Consider the following 19,183-nt stretch of genomic DNA (forward strand, 5'->3'; position numbering starts at 1 on the left):
TAACTTTGCCTGCCCCCCCACCGCTGAACCCAGATGTGGGATTTAAGACCGACAAAGGTTTGATTGAAAACATTTTTATGAAATACAACTTTTCCAGACATAGTGAAGTTGAAGAAGCAGCGTGAGAGAAATATCTGTTTATATCAATAAATAAATTGCAGGTTTATTTTTCTCAGCGAGAGAGAAATACCCAGGGGATGTAGCTTTGGAGTGACTACAATTCAAATCCTTCCTTTCCATGTCCAAGGGTTAGGCTGCCCTTCCCCGGAGCCACTTGGCTGGGGACAATGGGAGTTGCAGTCCTATCCCAACCGAAGCAGCCCTTTGCCATCAATCTGCCACTAGGGGGCCCAGGGTGAGGCTGCTGTTGGTCACTCTGACCCCGTACCAGCCTTGCCAGTATAGCGTATCCTGGCCTCCATGTTCAAATAAGATGTAGCGGACGCCAGCAGGGTAGTTGTGAAACGTGTGTGACACCTGAGCAGGGAAAAAGAAGGCGAGGAGCAGGTGAAAAGGGGCATTTTAACCGGTAACTCTGAAGATCATCTGGGAGCGAACCAGAGGTGGCTATTCAGCCGGTTCTGACCAGTTCTGGAGAACCTGTAGTGGACATTTTGAGTAGTTCGGAGAACCGGCAAGTGCCACCTCTGACTGGCCCTGCCAACCCCATCTATTCTCTGCCTCCCATTGAGTCCCAGATGATTGGCTGGGTCTTTGGTTGCCCTGCACAGGAGAACGGAGCTGGAAAGCAGGTTAGCGGGGTGGGGGGGTGGGGAATGGAGAATTTGCAGTATCCTTTCCCTGCCACGCCTACCAAGTGTTCAGACCCAGCCGAATTCCCCGAGAGCAAAGAAAGATAAACTTAAAAACTCAAACTTTCACGGCTTTAATCCACAAATAAACCTCTCTGTAGACCAGTGATCCCCAACCTTTTTTATGCCGCGGCCCGGTATCGGCATCAGCTGGGCGCCGCGGCCCGGTACCGGCATCAGCTGGGCGCCGCCATCATTTTTTTGATGAAAAAGAAATGGCTTTCTACCCAGAAAAGCTCACTGGAAGCGCTGGCGCCGCCATCTTTTTTTGATGAAAAAGTGCTTCCGGTGAGCTTTCTACCCAGAAAAGCTCACCGGAAGCACTTTTTCATCAAAAAAAGATGGCGGCGCCCAGCAACCAGCGGCCCGGTAGGACTTGTTCCGCGGACCGGTACTGGTCCGCGGACCGGTGGTTGGGGACCCCTGCTGTAGACAACAGATGGCTTGCAGCCAAGTAGTCCAATTAGAAAAACCTTCAAATAAATCAGAGTCTGTCATCATCATCAGAGATTCCTTCCAACATTGGAAACCAGGCTTATATTCCCTGGAGGGAGGGGCCATTAATTAGCATTCCTACTCCCGAGCCGCCTGTGCTGCTCTTCCATGAATCATCCTGCTTTCACTCACACCTAGCACAGGCTCCTCAGAAACGTCCTCCTCATTGCTGCCGGCTAACCACAACACTAAGCCACGGCATGCCCACCAAGCCACGCCCACAGAACCGGTAGTAAATTTTTTTGAATCCCACCACTGGAGCGAACCGGTTCACTCCGACAATCGGCTGCTGGCCCCCCCTGCCCACTTGGCCTCCATACTGACCGGCTTTTCAACCTCCACTGCATTGCGTGGCACAGCCGGTTGCCACGCGTCAGCTGTTGGAGACACAGGGAGAGTGCAGGATTGCAGGAGAAGGTCAGTAGGAAAGCCTCGGCGCATGCACAAAGCACGCGTTTGCTGCGCCATGCGCGCGCATGGTGCGCGCACAAAGCACACCCACCAAGCCACGCCCACCGAACCGGTGGTAAACCAATTTGAATCCCACCACTGGGCATTTTTATCCCAATTCTGTTCACCCGATTCGATTCTAGAATTACAGAGAGGATCTTAAAAACCTCCAGCTCCAAATCCGGTGGGCTCTAAAAGCACCATATTGTGTGTGTGACACACAGCATCAGCAGGACACTATTATACTTCCTAAGTAAGATCAGCACTTGGCTTGTGAGACGGACAGCATGTAAGTTTAGCGATAAATAAAATTAAAAAACAATTTCTGGGGTCTTGAGCTTGGTTGTTTTCTTGCAGACGTTTCATGACCCAACTAGGTAACGGCATCAGAGCTAGAAGGGATTAAAAAAAAGAGGGACAGAGAGTGCAAACTCCCTCTAACACTGAAGATGTTAACTAGTTGGATCATGAAACGTCTGAAAGGAAAAAAAACCAAGCTCAGACAGTACCCAGGACTCCACAGTCCTCCTCCTCTTCCTCCTCTAGACGAATGCCACACCTTCTAACACTGATGATGTTGCCTAGTTGGGACATGAAAAGTCTGCAAGGAAACAACCAAACTCAGAGAACACCAAGGACCCCACAACCACTTCCCCCCTCCTTTCCTTCCTCTACCCCCATCTCCTCTCTGCAAATCCCCCGTCTCCACCCCCTCTCCTTCCTCCTCCCCCAATCTCTCCCTCTCCACAAACACCACTCATTCTAACACTGATGATGTTGCCTAGTTGGGTCATGAAACATCCAAGAAAACAACCAAGCTCAGAAAGCACCAGGGACCCCACAGTCATTTCCCACCCTCCTTTCCTTCCTCTACCCACATCTCCTCTTTGCAAAACCCCCTCCCTTCTAGCACTGATAATGTCACCTAGCTGGGTCATGAAACATCTGCAAGAAAACCAGAAAGCAAGGAACCCATAGTTTTCCTCCTCCTCCCTACAAACACCACTTCTAGCAGTGATGATGTTACCTACTTGGGTAGTGAAATGTCTGTAAGGAAACCACCCAGCTCAGAGAGCACCAAGGACCCCACAGTCCTTCCCCCCACTTTCCCTCCTCCACTCACAATCTCCTCCTCTCTGCAAAACCCTCTCCTTTCTAGCTCTGATGATGTTACCTAGTTGGGTCACGAAATGTCTGCCAGAAAACCACCACGTTCAGACAGCACCAAGCACCCTTCATTTCAACCCCGAGCTAGAAATGTTCTCCTTCAAAATGGTAGAGGTTCCCCTCGCACATCCGTCGTTTCCGGCTCTCGGGACCGGTGCTCATCTCCGGCACAAAGCCAAAGAGCCAGCACTGTCCGAATATGTCTCCGGGGTCACATGGCCGGCATGGCTAAACGCTGAAGGTGCATGGAACGCTGTTCCCTTCCCACCAAAGTTGGTCCCTATTTTTCTACTTGCATTTTTTACATGCTTTCGAACTGCTAGGTTGGCAGAAGCTGGGTGTCAGGATTCCGGCACTTAACCCCCATTTAAATCATGAACCTTGAGCCAAACTTCCAAAACCTCAAAAGGATTTATTGGGAGTTAACATGTCTGGCACTGCTAGGGTGTAGCCGACACTGAGACACATCATTCATTGTCACCCTTGACCCTGGTTTTCCCCCCACCCCCTGGGTGTATCATAGTTCATATTCTCCAATGGGACACATCCAGAGCCCAGAGTCATCAATCATGCTCTCCAGTTAGAATTTTGCCTGGCAGAAACTTCGGTCACCTAGGTACTATCTTTGAAAACATTTATGGAATGCACTTTCGGTTTTGCAAGCTGTCCCACTCCTTCCCCCCCCCCACTTTCTGCTGACAACTTTAAAAAGACCATTGAAATATTTTATGAGTTGACGCTGGGACAAGAAACGGGAGCTCACTCCATGATGCAGCGCTAGCAGGGGTGAGATTCAAATTTTTAACAACCGGTTCTGTGGGCGTGGCTTAGGTAGTGGCCGTGGCTTAGTGGTCATGTGACTGGGTGGACATAGTTTGGTGGTCATGTTATTGGCTGGGTGTGGCCAACTCAATATCACTCACATCGAGGCACGCATCTCCTCGCCTGGCCTCATGACTGTGGGGATGCTGCAACAGTCGTAAGTGTGAAAAATGGTCATAAGTCACTTTTTTCAGTGTCATTGTAACTTTGAATGGTCACTCCACACAAGCAAAGTACCAGCAAAGGAGGGGGAAAAAACTCCAGAGACAGAAAGTCTAGTCCTGCCAAGAATGTAATAAGGGTTAACAGAGAGGCAGTTTCTGTAAGCAACACCAGAATGTTTCCTTCCTGCCTTCCTTACAGGATTAGGCCAGTCATTTCTTCTAACAACTGGTTCTCCGAACTGCTTAGAATGTTAACAGCCAGTTCTAGCGAATAGGTGCGAACCTGTAGAATCCCACCCAAGCGCTAGAGATTCGAACCGCCTGAACTGCCGACCTTTCTGGTTGACAAGCTCGGTGTCTTAGCCACCGAGTCATCGGGCCCCTTAAAAATTCTCTTTTACTGGCAAATAAAAAACACACAACCCTTTGGCCCCTCGTCCGATGCCACCAGGTAAAACTTGGGGGGGCAGAACCGGGCTGTGATCCAACCCACTCCCCTACCTTGCGCCATTCTGCATCGCTCCACTGTTCGATCACAACCGGTTCCGGCAGGAACTCCTGGAGAACAATGTAGTCTTTGGACAGGAGCCTCACACAGAGGTGGTACTGGCAGCCGCAGTCGAAACGCGCAGCGTACCTGGGGATAAATGGGGGTTGAAGGAAACAATGCCAGCTCTTAAAAAAAAGAGGTCAATAAAAACACAGGGGGTCCTCGAAATACGACTATAATGGAGTCCAAAATTTCCATCGCTAAGTGAGACAATTGTTCAGCCCGATTATTCCAGCTGGCGGGGTCCAGGAGGAAGGCCTTCTCTGTAGCTCCTGCCTTCTGGAATATTTTCCCCCTCCCCCAATATCTCCAAACCTCCTCTTGTGGCCTGTTGGACACAGGCCCCTCCGGCGGCCGAATCAGAGGAGGAGGAGGAGTTGTGGGGTCAGGGCCAGCATCAAGGCAACCTGGGAGCTCTGAGGGGAGGGAATGGAGCTGGCAGAAAGAGAGGGGGGAGGTGGAGCCTGGGCCGTCCGTCAGCCCTCCGATGAAGAGTCAACAGCCCCCAGGTCTGGACGTGGCTGATGAGGAAGAGGAATACCTGGGCACAGTGCCTGACTGCGGATGCTCAGAAGGCAGAGGAGAGGAGAGCAGTGGAAATCTATGGGCTGGTCCTTGGGACAGAAGAGCAACCGCTGCGACTTCTGGGTTGAGCCTTCCTTGCTGACGGACCATAAATCGCGACTGTCCGTGGCTATGGTCCGTGCTCTTTCATTGGAGAGCCCCGATCATTACGATTAGGGGCTGAAGCTGCCTTGGAGGGGCGGCGGAGTAAGGGGAAGCTGCAAGCCAGGTTGAGGGGAACCGCATCTCCCCTTCTGGGCTTGGTCTTTTTCCCCCCGAAGACGACTGAAGCGGTGGTCCAAAATGGCCACCCCAAAGAGGACTCAGCTGGATTAAGATTTGTGCAGGAGTGAAGAAAGAGGTGGATAACATCTGAGCCGGGACAATTGGGCGAAACAACCAAACAAAAAGTACCCCGGGATTAAGGTAACACTGAACTTTTAAGAAAAGTGAGCGGCAAAAATACAAAGGGACAGGAAAAAAATAAGAAAATAATCTTGACAGCTGAGCGGGGCTTCGAACCGGGAAAGGAAGAAGCCAGAACTAAAGACTTAATTAAATTGGATTAAAATATTTTGGCAATGAACAGGCATAAAATAAAGCTGGACTTAAGATTGTCAAAAAATAACAATAATAAAATTTACAAATTGGAGACTGGATTGCTCGGGAATATTGCAGTTCGAAAAACCCTAAATAATAAAATAGGGGGAAAAGGTGAAGACTTTGTATAACGGAGAGTGCCATCTTCTGGACAAAAACTTAAACTCAAACAAAAGGGAAATTATTCTGTTTCTTTATGAACTCGTGTCGATACAGTGTTAAAGCAATATTGAAACTAAGTAAGAATCTTAGAAAGCGAAAGCTGAACCAGAACAAAGGAAGAAGCAAGGAAAGACTGACTGCGGGATTGATTGTTGTTTTTGGTATAGACCCTGGGTTGGAACAATTGAGAACTTTAGAAAACTTGAAGAAGAAAGAAGAAAAGTAAAAGTGTTTTTTTGTGGATTTCAACGATTATAAAATATAAGAGTGTGTAATGATGATATCTCTTCAGGAATTAAAAACGGAACTTAAAAATATGAGAGAATTACTACAGGAAAGAGGCGAATCACTTTGCTCTGTGTTAGAAGAAATGGAAAGGGCGATTGAAGAACAAAAAGAAAGAACTTCAGAGGAGGAGGAGTCGGTTCAAGGAGAAGCCATCTTAAATAGACAGTTAACACAAAGAACACTACAAAGACGAAAGAAGGAAGGCTATTGAGATTTAAGAAGGTAATCAAAAAGGGGAATACTTGTGAAATCAGGAGTGGTAGAAAGGTGCGGCAGAAAAGGGGAAAAGAAGATATCAAGAGAGGGATATAAACTGGAATGAGAAAAGATATAGGAAAAAGAGGGGAAGGAGAGGCAGTAAGAAACAGGTGCAGGGGAAGGAGATTAAGAAACACGGAAATAGTAAAATGATGAAAAGAAATTGTTTTTATAGAGATAATGGCTGATGAATTAAAAAGGGGATTCTGCAGGGTGACAAGGGGTAACAATATACTTGCAATTAAAAAATACTTAGAAAATAGGGTAATATAGATTATTAAAGGAGGGATAGATGCTGATAAGTCTTATTAGATGAATATATATTTTTATTTTTATCTTTAAAAGAAAAGTTAGAAATTGAAGAAATTGTAATAATTGAAATGAATGTGAAGATGTTTAAAAATGAGGTCAATATCAGTTACCAGGAATTAAATAGTCAATTTTTTCCCTTTCACTTTTTTGAAATTAGAAATAAAATTAAGGGGGGAAAATATATTGTGGAATCCAAATGAAAAGATGTAATGATTATTACTGTGACTACTTAAAAATAAAGGTTTATTGGGAATTAAGATGAGGGAATAAAGGTATATTTTAACTACTGAGGTGTCACACTCAAAGCATAAAAAACCTATGCTTGTTTTTTTTTCTCTTGTGTTAAAACTTGTATTAATCTAGAATTTATAAAAAGAATGTGTGATGAAAAGAAAATATGACAGATTAAAGAACTATTTAAATTAATAAGCTAATACAGATTATTAAAAGGAAGGAGAGACATAGATAACCCTTTTTTCAATTAGGCAAACATATATTATTTTTATTCTTAAAATAAATATTAAAGGATTATATTTGAAATAACTGAAATGAAATGAAAGGATGTTTGGATTGAGATTAATGTAGGAGATTAGGATTAATTTACTTGTTCTTCTCTTTTCTGAAAGTTTGGAATGGAAAAGGTAATAATAGAATTAAGAATGCACATACGAATGTATAACTATTGTCATATTTGTATGTAAAAGTGATGATCCGGAAATATGTTGTCCACTAAAAAGAGCTTTTTGTTTTTATGTGAAAAATTGAATAAAACTTGTTGGAAAAAAGAAAGAAAGAAGAGCAACCGCTGCTAGTGAAGCCTCACCCAGGGCTCTCTCTCTCTCTCTTTGAATTTTGATCGCGTGACTGCTAGGATGGTCGTAAGTGTAAAAAATGGTCACTAAGTCACTTTTTTCAGCGCCGTTGCAACAGTCACTAAATGAACACTTGTATATGTCAGGGTTCCAGATTGTATCCGGTTTAATCAGTAACTCCGAGGCAGACATAATCTCAAAGTTCTTTATTAAAAACAGGAACTGGCACCGTCGGTGAAATTTCAGAACTGAAATCATTCCCAGACTTCCCACAAAATTCAACCTTCACCCACCCAATTTTCTACACCTCATTAATCACGTGAACCAATTCCTCTGCAGCTGCAATTGCTTGCTGCGACACATTCAGTAACCTTGAACTTTCAAACTAAACTTTTTTCCTCTAAGAACGATTCAATGACATCACCCCCTCCCACATTTTTCAACTCTATGGCAGCGATGAATTCCAGAGCTGACAGTATAGTCTTTCTGTAGGAAAGCAAGGAGAACCAGAAGGGAGGCATAATTGACTTACAACTGTTCGTTTAGTGACCAGTTACCACAGCACCGAAAAATGTGACTTCTGACTGTTTTTCACACTTACGACCATAGTAGCCGCCCCACGGTCACATGATCAAAATCCAGATGCTTGGGAAGAGCCTCATATTTATGATGGTCGCAGAGTCCCGGGGGGCCACAGGATCCCCTTTTACGACCTTTGGAAAAAGCAAAGTCAACGGAGAAGCCAGATTCACTTCACAACCGGGTGACTAACTTAACAACTGCCGTGATTCATTTAACAACGGTGGGCAGAAACCGGCAGAAAATGGGGCAAAACTCACTTAGCAAATGTTTCCCTTAACAACAGAAATTTTGGGCTCCACTGTGGTCGTAAAGTTGAGGACTACCTGTATTCTGCCTCTGGCGTTGACGGAGCTGTCTTTCGCCGCTGCAGAACGGCGCCTCTGTGCTTGTGCCTCCCACGTCCGTCCATCCGCCTCTCCTCCCTGCCACTCACCAGTCGCTCACCACGATATCAGGCCGGGCTTCGTCCATCAATTGATCCCAGTAGCCGTGATCCCGTAAGGTGATCATCTGATGCTTCATGCATGACCTGGCAAGGAAGAGAAAACCACTGGTTGTTCCAAGCCTCCATCATCATCATCATCATTAACAGCCCCATGATCCCTTGCCAGGTGGAGTCTGGACAACTGAATGGAGCTAAGTGTTTCCTGGCCGGATGCCCTTCCCGTTGCTAACGTGGAGTTATATTCAGCAGATATATTGCCATTGTGTCCAGAAGATAGAAATATCAGCCTCTACCTAGGATCGAACGCACAGCTGCGAGGCACGCACATGCCCAGTGAGGTAAGTTTGCCTGCAGCTCGCGTGCCAGCACAAATGGCTCTGTGTGCCATAGGTTTGCCATCACGGGCCTAGAGTCACCCTCATGGTAAAATGGGCAGCCAATAAATAAATAAAATAAAAATAAACTTTAGCTTTGAAGTTTCCAAGCTGCCCGTGGGAAAAACTCAGTTGGAAATTCCCACCACCGAAGGAGGAGCCCGTTTAACAATGGTCAATCCGCATGTTAGAAACCCCGCAAGGGAAGATCAGCGAGTCCCTGGCTGTCCCGCCACTCACTCGTAGGACGTCACAAAATATTTCCGAACATGCGGAAGGGGGATATTTCTTCCGTGATTTCCCGGAAGCTGCTCGATTTTCCAGCCGTTGCCTCCGTCACATTCTTTCACCCAGGCGTCAAAGCCTTCTGTGGCGGGAGAGAGAGAGGACACACAAAGGAGAGGACTACACTGTAGGCTTGATGTTCGGCACTTGGGAAAACATTTCAAAACTAGGGAGACGAGACCACCAGGAGATCATGCCCTAAAATAAGGCTACTTTGGAGGCAGAATTATGGAACTGGTTGCACTGGGTTATTTCAGGATTTTTTTTTTTAAATTTGCTTAGCCATGTTGGTATTGTGGTTCGCCGGCAGCCTGTGCAGACAGCAGCGGAATCGGACAGTGGGGAAGAACGGGGACCAGTCCAGGAGTCTGGGGAGGACTCAGACGAGGGTCCTGCGTCCAATGCAGAGATGGGGCCAGGACCATCTGGGAGTTGTGTGCTGATTCTGGAGCCTCCAGAGTCTGGTAGCAGCGAGGCAGAGAAACAAGGGGAGCCTGTTCCCAGTGCACGTGTGCACAGAGCTGCTAGAAGGCAAGAACAGCTGAGACAAAAGAGGCGACTCAGGAGTAAGGCTGGGAGGTGATTGCCCCTCCCATAAGGTATAAAGGACCGGCAAAGGGAGAGAAACCTTTGCAGGAAGCAACGTCGTTTGCTCTGTTCAGATTAAATCTTGAAGCTCTGTGTGAACTTCATATTTCGATTGTTTTTTTACAGTTCATTTGTCACTTTAGTTGTTGGCAGCAATTCAAAGGAAAGAAAGGTGGGTGCTTATCTCGAGGGACTGTTTGGGACTCATTACGGGCTGGGAATGAACATAATTCCCAGCGTTGAAATAAAACAAGAGTTGTTTAGACTAAGCGTGTGCTTAATTCCTGTCTCGGGAAGCCTTGGTCAAAACAGTTGGCAACTCCGTTTGGATCTCCTGGTGGTCTTCCAATTCCCTTTAATCTAGGATCAAGGCCAGAGCTGGTTAAGAGCTGCAGGGGAAACAACCTTTGAGTGGTTCAAAAATGGACCCCCCCAAAAAATAGCCCAGCCCCCTTGAGCCCCCCCTCACCTTCAGCACAGGGGTTTTTGATCAGGTTCCTCTTCAGGCTGCAGAGGAAATAGAAATCCCGCCAGTCCGGGATGGGACTGTCCAGGGGCTCCGGCCAGTATCCCTCACGCTGGCACTTGAGCCTCCAGAGCGAAGGCAAGTCTACCAGCCCGCGCCAAAGGGAGCAGACAAGCCGGCAGTGACGCACCAGGTCCCAGGCAGGCACCAGCACCAGCACAGCAATCAGGGCATCCTCAGGGAGGGTCTCCATGCTCGCCACCTGGGAAGAGGAAAAAAAGAGGAAAAAAGGAGAGAAGAAAGAGTGAAAAGAGAGAAGAGAGAGAGAGAGAAGAGAGGAGAAACAGGAGAGAGGGATGGGAGAGATGAGAAAAGAAAGAGGGAGATGGGAGAGAGAAGAGAGAAAGAGAGAGAGAGAGAGAGGAGAGAAAGGAGAGAAGACAACCAGAGGGGAGAGGAGAGAGAGAAAAGAAGAGAAAGGAAAGGGGGAGCAAGAGAAGAGACGATAGGAGAGAGAGAGAGAGAGAAAGGGGGGAGAGGAGAGAGAGAGGAGAGGGGAGAGAGAAACAGGAGAGAGAAAGGAGAAGAGTGAGAGAGGAGAGAAAGGAGAGAAGACAACCAGGGGGGAGAGAGGATAGAAGAAAAGAAAGGGGAGGGCAAGAGAAGAGACGATAGGAAGAGAGAGAGAGAGAGAAAGAAAGAGAGGAGAGAAGGAGAGAGAAGAGAGAGAGAGAGAGAGAGGGAGAGAGAAACAGGAGAGAGAAAGAGAAAGGAGAAGAGTGAGAGAGGAGAGAAAGGAGAGAAGACAACCAGAGGGAGAGAGGATAGAAGAAAGAGAAAGAGGGGGAGCAAGAGAAGAGACGATAGAGGGAGAGAGAAGAAGAGAGGGAGAGAGAGAGAGAGAGAGAGAGAGAGAGAAAGGGGGAGAGGAGAGAAAGGAGAGAGAGAGAGAGAGAGAAGAGGGGAGAGAGAAACAGAGAGAAAAGGAGAAGAGTGAGAGAGGAGAGAAAGGAGAGAAGACAACCAGAGGGGAGAGGATAGAAGAAAAAGAAAGGGGGGAGCAAGAGAGACGAGACGATAGGAGAGAGAGAGAGAGAGAGAGAGAGAGAAGAGAGAGAGAGAGAGAGAAAGGAGGGAGAGAGGAGAGAAAGAGAGAGAGAGAGAGAGAGAGAGGGGGGGAGAGAGAAACAGAGAGAGAGAGAAGGAGAGAGAGAGAGAGAGAGAGAGGGAGAGAGAAACAGGAGAGAGAGAAGAGAGAGAGAGAGGAGAGAAAGGAGAGAAGACAACCAGAGGGGAGAGGATAGAAGAAAGAGAAAGGGGGGGAGCAAGAGAAGAGGAGAGAAGAAAGAGAGGAGAGAGAAAGTAGAGAAGACAGAGAAGAGACGATAGAAGAGAGAGAGAGAAAGGGGGGAGAGGAGAGAGAAGACAGAGAGACTGGTCTTGGAGCTGTGCTGACGTTTGCAGAGGTAGAACCTCCCCGGCCAGGGGTAGTCTATCTGAGCCGACGATTCAGCGAGGCGGGCGGGCGAGCCCTCGACGGAGCCTCCAGCCCCCGGCAGCAGCGACATCTGGGAGACCCGGAGCCGCGCAGCAGGGACAGGGCTTCCGTGGAGCTCCCCACCCCACCCCCAGCACCTCCCCGGGGGTGGAAGCGGCTCCCTTTCCTCGCCCCCTCCCGCCCCGGGGGCTCCCCCCCTCCCTCCCCACGCCCCCACCCCACCCCGGAAGCAGCGCCCGCTCCGCCAGGCTCCGCACTTGCCAGAAGCGCCGCAGAGGCTCTGCGCATGCGCCGCCCGGGGAGAAAACGAAAGCGAAACGTGGCCAAAGGGCTCCGCAGAGCTACTAAAAGGGAAGAGGAGCGCGTCGCTTCCCAGACTTCCGAGTTCGCGGAGCATCATGGGCCATCTCCCCGCGGGGGCGTGGCCTGGGGGAGTTGCGTCATCGCATGCAAATGAGCGGGATTCCCTTTCCCCCTCCCCGCCCCCGTCCTTGCGAGGGGTCTCTCTCTCAGACCCCGCCCCCCAAGGGGGGCCGCGGCCACCGGGAATCCGGCCGGCTGAACCCACAGCGCCGCTGAAAGAGCGCTCCTGAGCGTGTGCGAAGCGCCCCCTTCCTTAGCCCGGGGTCCAACAGCGCAATTGATTTGGGGGGGGAGTCTTGATCTCAGCCCCCTGCTCTCCTTGCCTGCTCCGGAAAGCTAAAAGTGGCCTGATGGGAGGCCACGAGGAAATCCCAGGACTGTGGCTTATCTGGGAGGTGTTCCTAATGCCAAGCGATGGGGCCTTCCAACTCAGCCCCCTCCCCAGGGAAGAGGGGAGAACCCCCAGCCCCCTCCCAAGGAAGAAGGGGGACCCCCTGTATTCTCCCCCACTTCAGCCCCCTTCCCAAGGGGGAACCCCAGCTCCCTACTCAAGGAAGAGGGGGAACCCCTGTATTCTCCCCCACTTCCCTCCTGGCCTATCCATTCCAATTCAGCCCCCTCCCCTCCTGCCATGGGGGTTGCCCTGGCACAGATTTGGGGGGATGGATGAGGGTGCAGTGACCCCTCCCACTCCTGCCTGGCCAGCGTCCCGTTGGAGTTACTTGCCTGCGACAAGCAGCCCAGCCCAGCCCAGCCCAGCCCTGGGTGGGGAGGCGGAGTCTCTCGGCTGGCTGTCCCAGAGGCTGGCAGGCTGCTGTCTCACTTGCTACCCTCGCCCCGTTTGCAGCTCCTGGCATCGCCCGCAGGACAGCCCCCTCCCCAATGGTAAGTGGCAGGGATCTCCCTCCTCCCCTCCTCCTCTTTGGAGGAGCCCCCCAAAACTCTTAGAGGCCCTTAATTCTCCTGTGGGGGTGGGGCGTTCAGCCCTTGTTCTCCCCATCCCCAACTGTGCAAGCTTTGCAGAGCTGCAGGTCTCTTCGGCAGGGCTTGGGTTGGAGAAGAAGGGTGAGTGTTGCCAGGGGATGCCCCAAAGGCGGCTAAAACTATCTATTATAACTATATTGAATTCTACTGTATAGTGCAATATTAATGCAATATCAGGGGTTTTCAATTCCATTGTATAGAATGCGAAGGATGTGTGCTTGTGTTTTATTTTTAGAGATATAATGTACGCTGGAGAGGGCATTTAATTTTGTTGCATGAGATGCAATGACAATAAAGTCAACTCAACTCAACTTAAAAGGGACATAATTTCTTGCTCCTTCTTGCTATGGGTGTGTGTGTGTGTGTGTGAGGATACCCCCCCCTGCAAGGACAGGAACTCTGCAAAGGGGCATTTGAGAAGGGATTTTTCCAGGCTCGGGAGCAAATAACATGAAAACAGTAACGGAATAATAAGAGTCGAAAGGGCACCTTGGAGGTCTTCTAGTCCAGCCCCCCCCCCTGCTTAAGCAGGAGCTCCAGCTTGTGCGACTTGCACACAGTCAGAGTTTAACCAGAGTTAAACTGCAGAAGGAAAAAAAAAGGAAACCCAAGTCTATCTTTGCAAAGGTAGACCAGAGAAAAGACCTTGGCATGTCCACTTTTATTAGCCGTCGGGGGTTTGAAAAAGAAGGACCAGGGCGGATCCAGAGGGGAGGCGATGGGAGTCCCTGCGGCAGGTTTGGAGAGCTAGAAAAACTGAGTCATCCCCTTGGCAGCCCAGACTCCCATCTCCGAATAAAATCCCTGCTCAGCAACTGAGATCGGCCTGGAAAGTTGCCTCCCAAGGCAGATTCTGCCCTCCGCTGAGAACCAACTCAGCAGGGTCTGAAATGAGCATTTCCACCCCCCACCCCCCCAAATTTTATTGATTGCGTATTAAAATATTGGACACAGGGTTGACCGTCCTGGCTTTGTCTCTGCCATACACACTAAAACGTCAACTCATAAAATATTTCTATGGTCTTTTTAGAGCTGCCAATAGAAAGGTTGGGGGGGGGGGCAGTGCGGCAGCTTGGAAGTCGAAAGTGCATTCCATAAATAGTTTTTCAAAGGTGACTGAAGTTTCTGCTGCACAAAATTCTAGCTGGAGAACATGATCGATGACTCTGGGCTATGGATGTGTCCCATTGGAGGATATGAATTACGATACACCTAGAGGGGTGAGGGAATACCAGGGTCAAGGGTGACCATGAATGATGTGTCTCAGAGTCGGCTACACCCAGGCAGTGCCAGTCCCAATAAATCCTTCGGAAGTTTTGGAAGTTTGGCTCAAGGCTCATGATTTAAATGGGGGTAATTGCCGGAATCCAATAAAACCAATAACATTATACTTGTCATGCATTGCTAATGTTACACTATTATTCTTATCCAGAATGTAGTTTTTATATTTACAGCATAAAACCTCATACGTTGCTAATTTTATGCAACCATTTTTATCCACTATGTTCCATTGTTTGCCTAGATAACTTCAGATTTCAGTTCTACAGATCCTTGTTATTTTTTGCACTGGCTCCTTCTTTCCAACCCATTGATAACATTTATTCCAGGGGTCGGCAACCTTAAACATTCAAAGAGCCACAAAGGTCCTAACCCGAAACCCCATTCAATTCTGGAGCCGACTGGAAGTCCGCTTTCCCCACCATAGAGTCTCCTCCTAGCGCAGCGTCCTTTTTCATTTTACCGACTGGTGATAGGGAGCCTCAGCAGAGGGATGAAAGAGCCACATGCGGCTCCAGAGCCACGGGTTGCCGACCCCTGGTTTATTCCATACATCATGATACTCTGGTTCATGGGTCCCCAAGCTTGGCAACTTTAAGACTTGTGGACTTCAACTCCCAGAATTCCTCAGCCAGCATAGCGGTCATAGCTGGCTGAGGAATTCTGGGAGTTGAAGTCCACAAGTCTTAAAGTGGCCAAGTTTGGGGACCCCTGCTCTGGTTGCTCCGGTGTGCTGAAATGAGCATTGATGCCAGGCGCCAACCTCAATTTAGCTAAACTGAGGCCCAAAGTCCCTTGGCTGCCCCTGAGATGTGGGCCAACTCCCTCCCTTTGCTCTCCCCCTTTTAAGGATGCCCTTCCGGAGCCCCTCCTGGTGCGGATCCTGGCCAGCCTGCCTGCCCTCGACTTGGTGCTGGTGTGCCGCCTGGTTTGCTCCCAGTGGAAGGCGCTGGTGGACGGAGGGGCCCTCTGGCTGCTGAAATGCCAGGAGGAGGGCTTTGTGGGGAAGGATGTGGAGGCGGAAGGCTCAGAGAGCTGGCAAACCCTCTACTTTCTCCATAAGAAGAAGCGGAATTTGATCAAGAACCCAAACGGAGAAGGTAAACAGGTACCCCAGCCTTGCAAACGGGGGAGGGGAACCCCTGAGCCAGATCTGGGCAGCCTCCTCCCGCTTGGCCCTTCTTCCTGAGCCAGGCTCTCTGGGGATCTCTGGGCCACAGAGGGGAGACCTTCAAAGGGCATCAGGAAGGTCCTTTCCCTCCAAGCGGGAGAATCCATTCCCCCCCCCATTCTGTTGGAGGTAGGGGGGGGATATTTGGGGCCGAGTGAGCTTCATTTTGAGGCTTTCCTGCTCGGTTTTTAGAGGGTCTCCAGCATTGGGAGGATGTGCAAAATGGGGGCGACGGCTGGAAAGTGGAAGAGCTGCCAGGCGATTTCGGGAAGCATTTCCCCAGGGAGGAAGTCCGCACCTATTTCGTGTCCTCTTTTGAGTAAGTCCATTTCACAGTCTTCTGGGCAGCTCTGGAGGGGGGTGCGCATCTGTGTGTGCGCGTGGCAGTGGTGGGATGCTGCCAGTTTAACAACCGGTTTGGTGAGCGCGCGCTGAAAATGGAGCATTTAGAAGCCCAGCTGCTTACCTTCCAAGTCAGCAACGGTAAGTAGAACAGCGCGGGGCGGCCGGGGGGGGAATCAGCTGGGCCGCACGATTGAGATGAGCTACAAAGCAGGAAATACAGGACAGAAGAGGGCGGGCCCAGCTGATCGTTGGAACTACTGGTTCGCCTGAACTGTTCCGAACCAGCAGCATCTCACCACTGGCGCGTGGGCATGCTGCAATGTCCCAAGAGCTCAGGAATGCGCGGGGACCCAAAGCAGTCTGCTTCCCCACCCCCTTTTTTTTTTTTTAAAAAAAAATCAAGTTTCTAGTCCGTATGGCAAAGAAAAAAGGGATGCCAGCCCTGGAAGCAGCAGGCTTGATCCCTTTTCACGCGGCCCTTTCACTCCTCAGCTGGTGCAGCAAATCCCAAATAATTGACCTGCAGGCTGAAGGCTACTGGGAGGAGCTGATGGACACCACCCAGCCCAAAATCGTAGTGAAGGACTGGTGAGTGGCCAGGGGTCCCCGAGCAGAGGTGGCCTTCAGCCGGTTCTGACCAGTTCTGGAGAACTGGTAGCGGAAATTTTGAGTAGTCTGGGGAACCGGCAAACGCCCCCGCTGACTGGTCCCACCAACCCCATCTATTCCCTGCCTCCTGAGTGCCAGCTGATTGGCTGGGTCTTCTTTGGTTTCCCTGCACAGGAGAACGGAGCTGGAAAGCAGGTTAGTGGGGTGGGGAGGGAAGGGGGATTTTGCAGTATCTTTCCCCTGCCACGCCCACCAAGCCACGCCCACAGAACCAGTAGTAAATTTTTTTGAATTCCACCACTGTCCCCCGAGCCTTCCACCCCATCCTTCCCTTGCGGTCACCCCTTGCCTCCCAATTCCTGTCTCCCCACCAGGTATGCTGCTCGCTGTGATGCCGGCTGCCTTTACCGCCTGAAGGTGAAGCTGCTCTCCGCTAACGAAGATGTGGTAGCTGAATTCGAGAGCGAAACCATTGCGGTCCCCCAGGACAACGAGGGCGAGTGGGCTGAGGTTTGTCCCCGAGAGAAAACTCCCCCCCTCTTTCCAAGAAGCAGTGGAGCTCCTGTTCCCAAACTGGGCTGGGACCCTAACCCCTCCCCCCCAAAATCCCCTGGGTGGAGAAAACGGGGGGGGGGCTACATTTTGGACACAAAAAAAAGAGATGAGAATCAAAATAGGGGCGATGTTTTGAATTCTCTGCTCCTTCATCTGCATTTTCTCTCCCTGGCTTAAGATCACGCACACCTTCGCCGATTACGGTCCCGGCGTGCGCTTCGTCCATTTCGAACACGGCGGTCAGGATACGGTGTTCTGGAAGGGCTGGTACGGCGCCCGGGTGACATCCAGCATGGTGATGGTGGAATCTTAATGCTCTGCATTTGCATGTGGGAGCAGCGCCTCTGCAGGAAACCCTGACTACAAAACGATGGCTGGGAATTGGCAAAGATTACCCGAAAAGCTCCCCTTCCAAAAAAATAGATGGAGAGACTCCTTCCCTTCTCCAGTCCTTGGAAAATCAAGCACCTGCCAACTACCCCATTCCTTCCGTTAAGCAGAGAAAGACTCCTGCGCCATCATTCAACCAAGAGTAGGCCAGTTCCCGTGTATCTGTTTGGAAAATGCATAAATAAATTCAGTTTCCAAAAGCGCTGATTGCGATCAAGAGAGAGAATTCTCAACATTTGGAGAGGGACCCAAGAGAGACCTCCCCAATGGCTAAATTACCATATTTTTCGGAGTATAAGATGCACTTTGTCCACCCTCAAAAGTGGATGGAAAAGTCTGTACATCTTATACAGCAAATGTTGCCGAAGCCCCACCTACCCGCCGGCCTCGGCCTCTGCCTCCCAGCAATTGGCCTCCTTGCAGCAAACAGCAAACAGCCGGATCAGCTTCAGCAAACAGCCAGATTTAGTATGAGCAGTTGATTGGCGATTGGATCGGCCTCCCGACAAACAGCTTTTTCAGGCTTCAGGGATTGCCATGGCCTATTGCTGCCTCTGCAGGCCCCATTTTCGGCCTCTACATCCCATTTTTGGCCTCCACGTGCCCCATTTCGGCCCCTTCCAATCCCCACTGCCCAGAACAGGCTGAAAACGGGACGCTCAGAAGCTGAAAACGGGGCGTGGGGAAGCCGAAAACAGGATGCAGAGGCCAAAAATGGGGCGCACAGAGGCAGTAATAGGCGATGGCAATCTCTGCAGCATGAAACAGCTGATTGTCGGGAGGCTGATCCAACCGACGATCAGCTGCTTGTGCTAATCAGGCTGTGCTGAAGCTGAAGCCGAAACAGGGTGTTTGCGGTTTGTTGCAAGGAGGCAAATTGCTGGGAGGCAGAGGCAGATTTTTTTTCTTGTTTCCCTCCCCAAAAGCTAGGTGCGTCTTATACTTCGAAGCGTCTTATACTCCAAAAAATATGGTAGGTAACACAGATACTCCTCAACTTAACAATTCATTTAGTGACTGTTTGAAGTTACAAAGGTACTGGAAGCAGTGATCTATTACCGTTTTCCATGCTTTGCATTATCCCCATGGGTCACGTCAATGAAATTTAGATGCTTAGCAACCGATATGTAGTTACGGTGCCCCGGGATCACGTGATCCCCTTTGGCGACCTTCTGACAAGCAAAGTCGATGAGGAAGCCAGATTCACTTCACAGCCGGGTTGCTAACTGAACAACTGCAGTGATTCATTTCACAACGGTGGCAAAAAAGGTTGTAAAACAGGACAAGTCACCATCTCGCTTAGTGACAGAAATTTGGGGGTGGTAATTCAGCACCGTCTGTAAATGTAGACATGTTGTATTTCCCATCGCTTAGTGTGATGACCTGAGGCATGGCACAAAAATAACAAAGTCACCAAAGCAGATAAATTCCCTTTAATGCCTCCAACTTGGTCCCCAATGTCCAATTATCCTTGGCGGGAGATCAAACTCTTCCAAAACCAGTCCACAAAGGGAAGAAATGCAGTCCGAACCCAAATACAGATAAAGTAGAAATAAAAAAACCCAACACAAATTACGCTGAAGTAATTAACACAACAGACCAGGATAATAACTTGCAGACTTCCAAAAGATAACGAGGCACACACAGTTGGGAGGACGCCAAAACCCAGATAAGCCTCGACAAAGATAATGAACGCTTTGCTTCCAAGCAACTTTGCCATGTGCAGTTTGCCCTTTTAAACAGTCTTCCCAGCTGCAGCCCATGAAGGGGATCAGGGCCCTTTCCCCCCCCTGT

The 19,183-nt window shown here is 49.6% G+C and overlaps 2 protein-coding genes across 7 annotated transcripts; one reads left to right on the forward strand and one right to left on the reverse strand.

Annotated features, from left to right (window-relative positions):
- Positions 1–58: 58 nt before the first annotated feature.
- On the reverse strand, positions 59–12,790 carry LOC113427979 (F-box only protein 6-like). Of its 6 annotated transcripts, none has more exons than XM_087944816.1 (6): positions 11,952–12,790; positions 10,200–10,458; positions 9,098–9,224; positions 8,472–8,567; positions 4,412–4,547; positions 59–477 (listed from the first exon to the last, which is right to left on the reverse strand). In XM_087944816.1, exons 2-6 carry the CDS (start codon positions 10,447–10,449, stop codon positions 331–333), a joined length of 756 nt encoding a protein of 251 aa, XP_087800942.1. In that variant the 5' UTR covers positions 10,450–10,458; positions 11,952–12,790; the 3' UTR covers positions 59–330. The 6 variants fall into 6 exon arrangements, with proteins under 6 accessions (XP_087800942.1, XP_087800940.1, XP_087800939.1 ...); XM_087944814.1 differs by having other exon boundaries at positions 9,098–9,221; positions 11,956–12,038; XM_087944813.1 differs by having other exon boundaries at positions 11,956–12,032.
- On the forward strand, positions 12,746–17,589 carry FBXO2 (F-box protein 2). The gene is made up of 6 exons (XM_026690522.2): positions 12,746–12,942; positions 15,170–15,419; positions 15,683–15,809; positions 16,328–16,423; positions 16,819–16,954; positions 17,178–17,589. The coding sequence occupies exons 1-6, from the start codon at positions 12,940–12,942 to the stop codon at positions 17,310–17,312; spliced, it is 747 nt and encodes a 248-aa protein (XP_026546307.2). The 5' UTR covers positions 12,746–12,939; the 3' UTR covers positions 17,313–17,589.
- Positions 17,590–19,183: the final 1,594 nt, after the last annotated feature.

The sequence above is a fragment of the Notechis scutatus genome, chromosome 16, assembly GCF_049901735.1.
Source record: "Notechis scutatus isolate UNSWTSFEM ecotype Mainland chromosome 16, rNotScu1.2, whole genome shotgun sequence".
In the NCBI taxonomy this organism is placed as follows: domain Eukaryota; kingdom Metazoa; phylum Chordata; class Lepidosauria; order Squamata; family Elapidae; genus Notechis; species Notechis scutatus.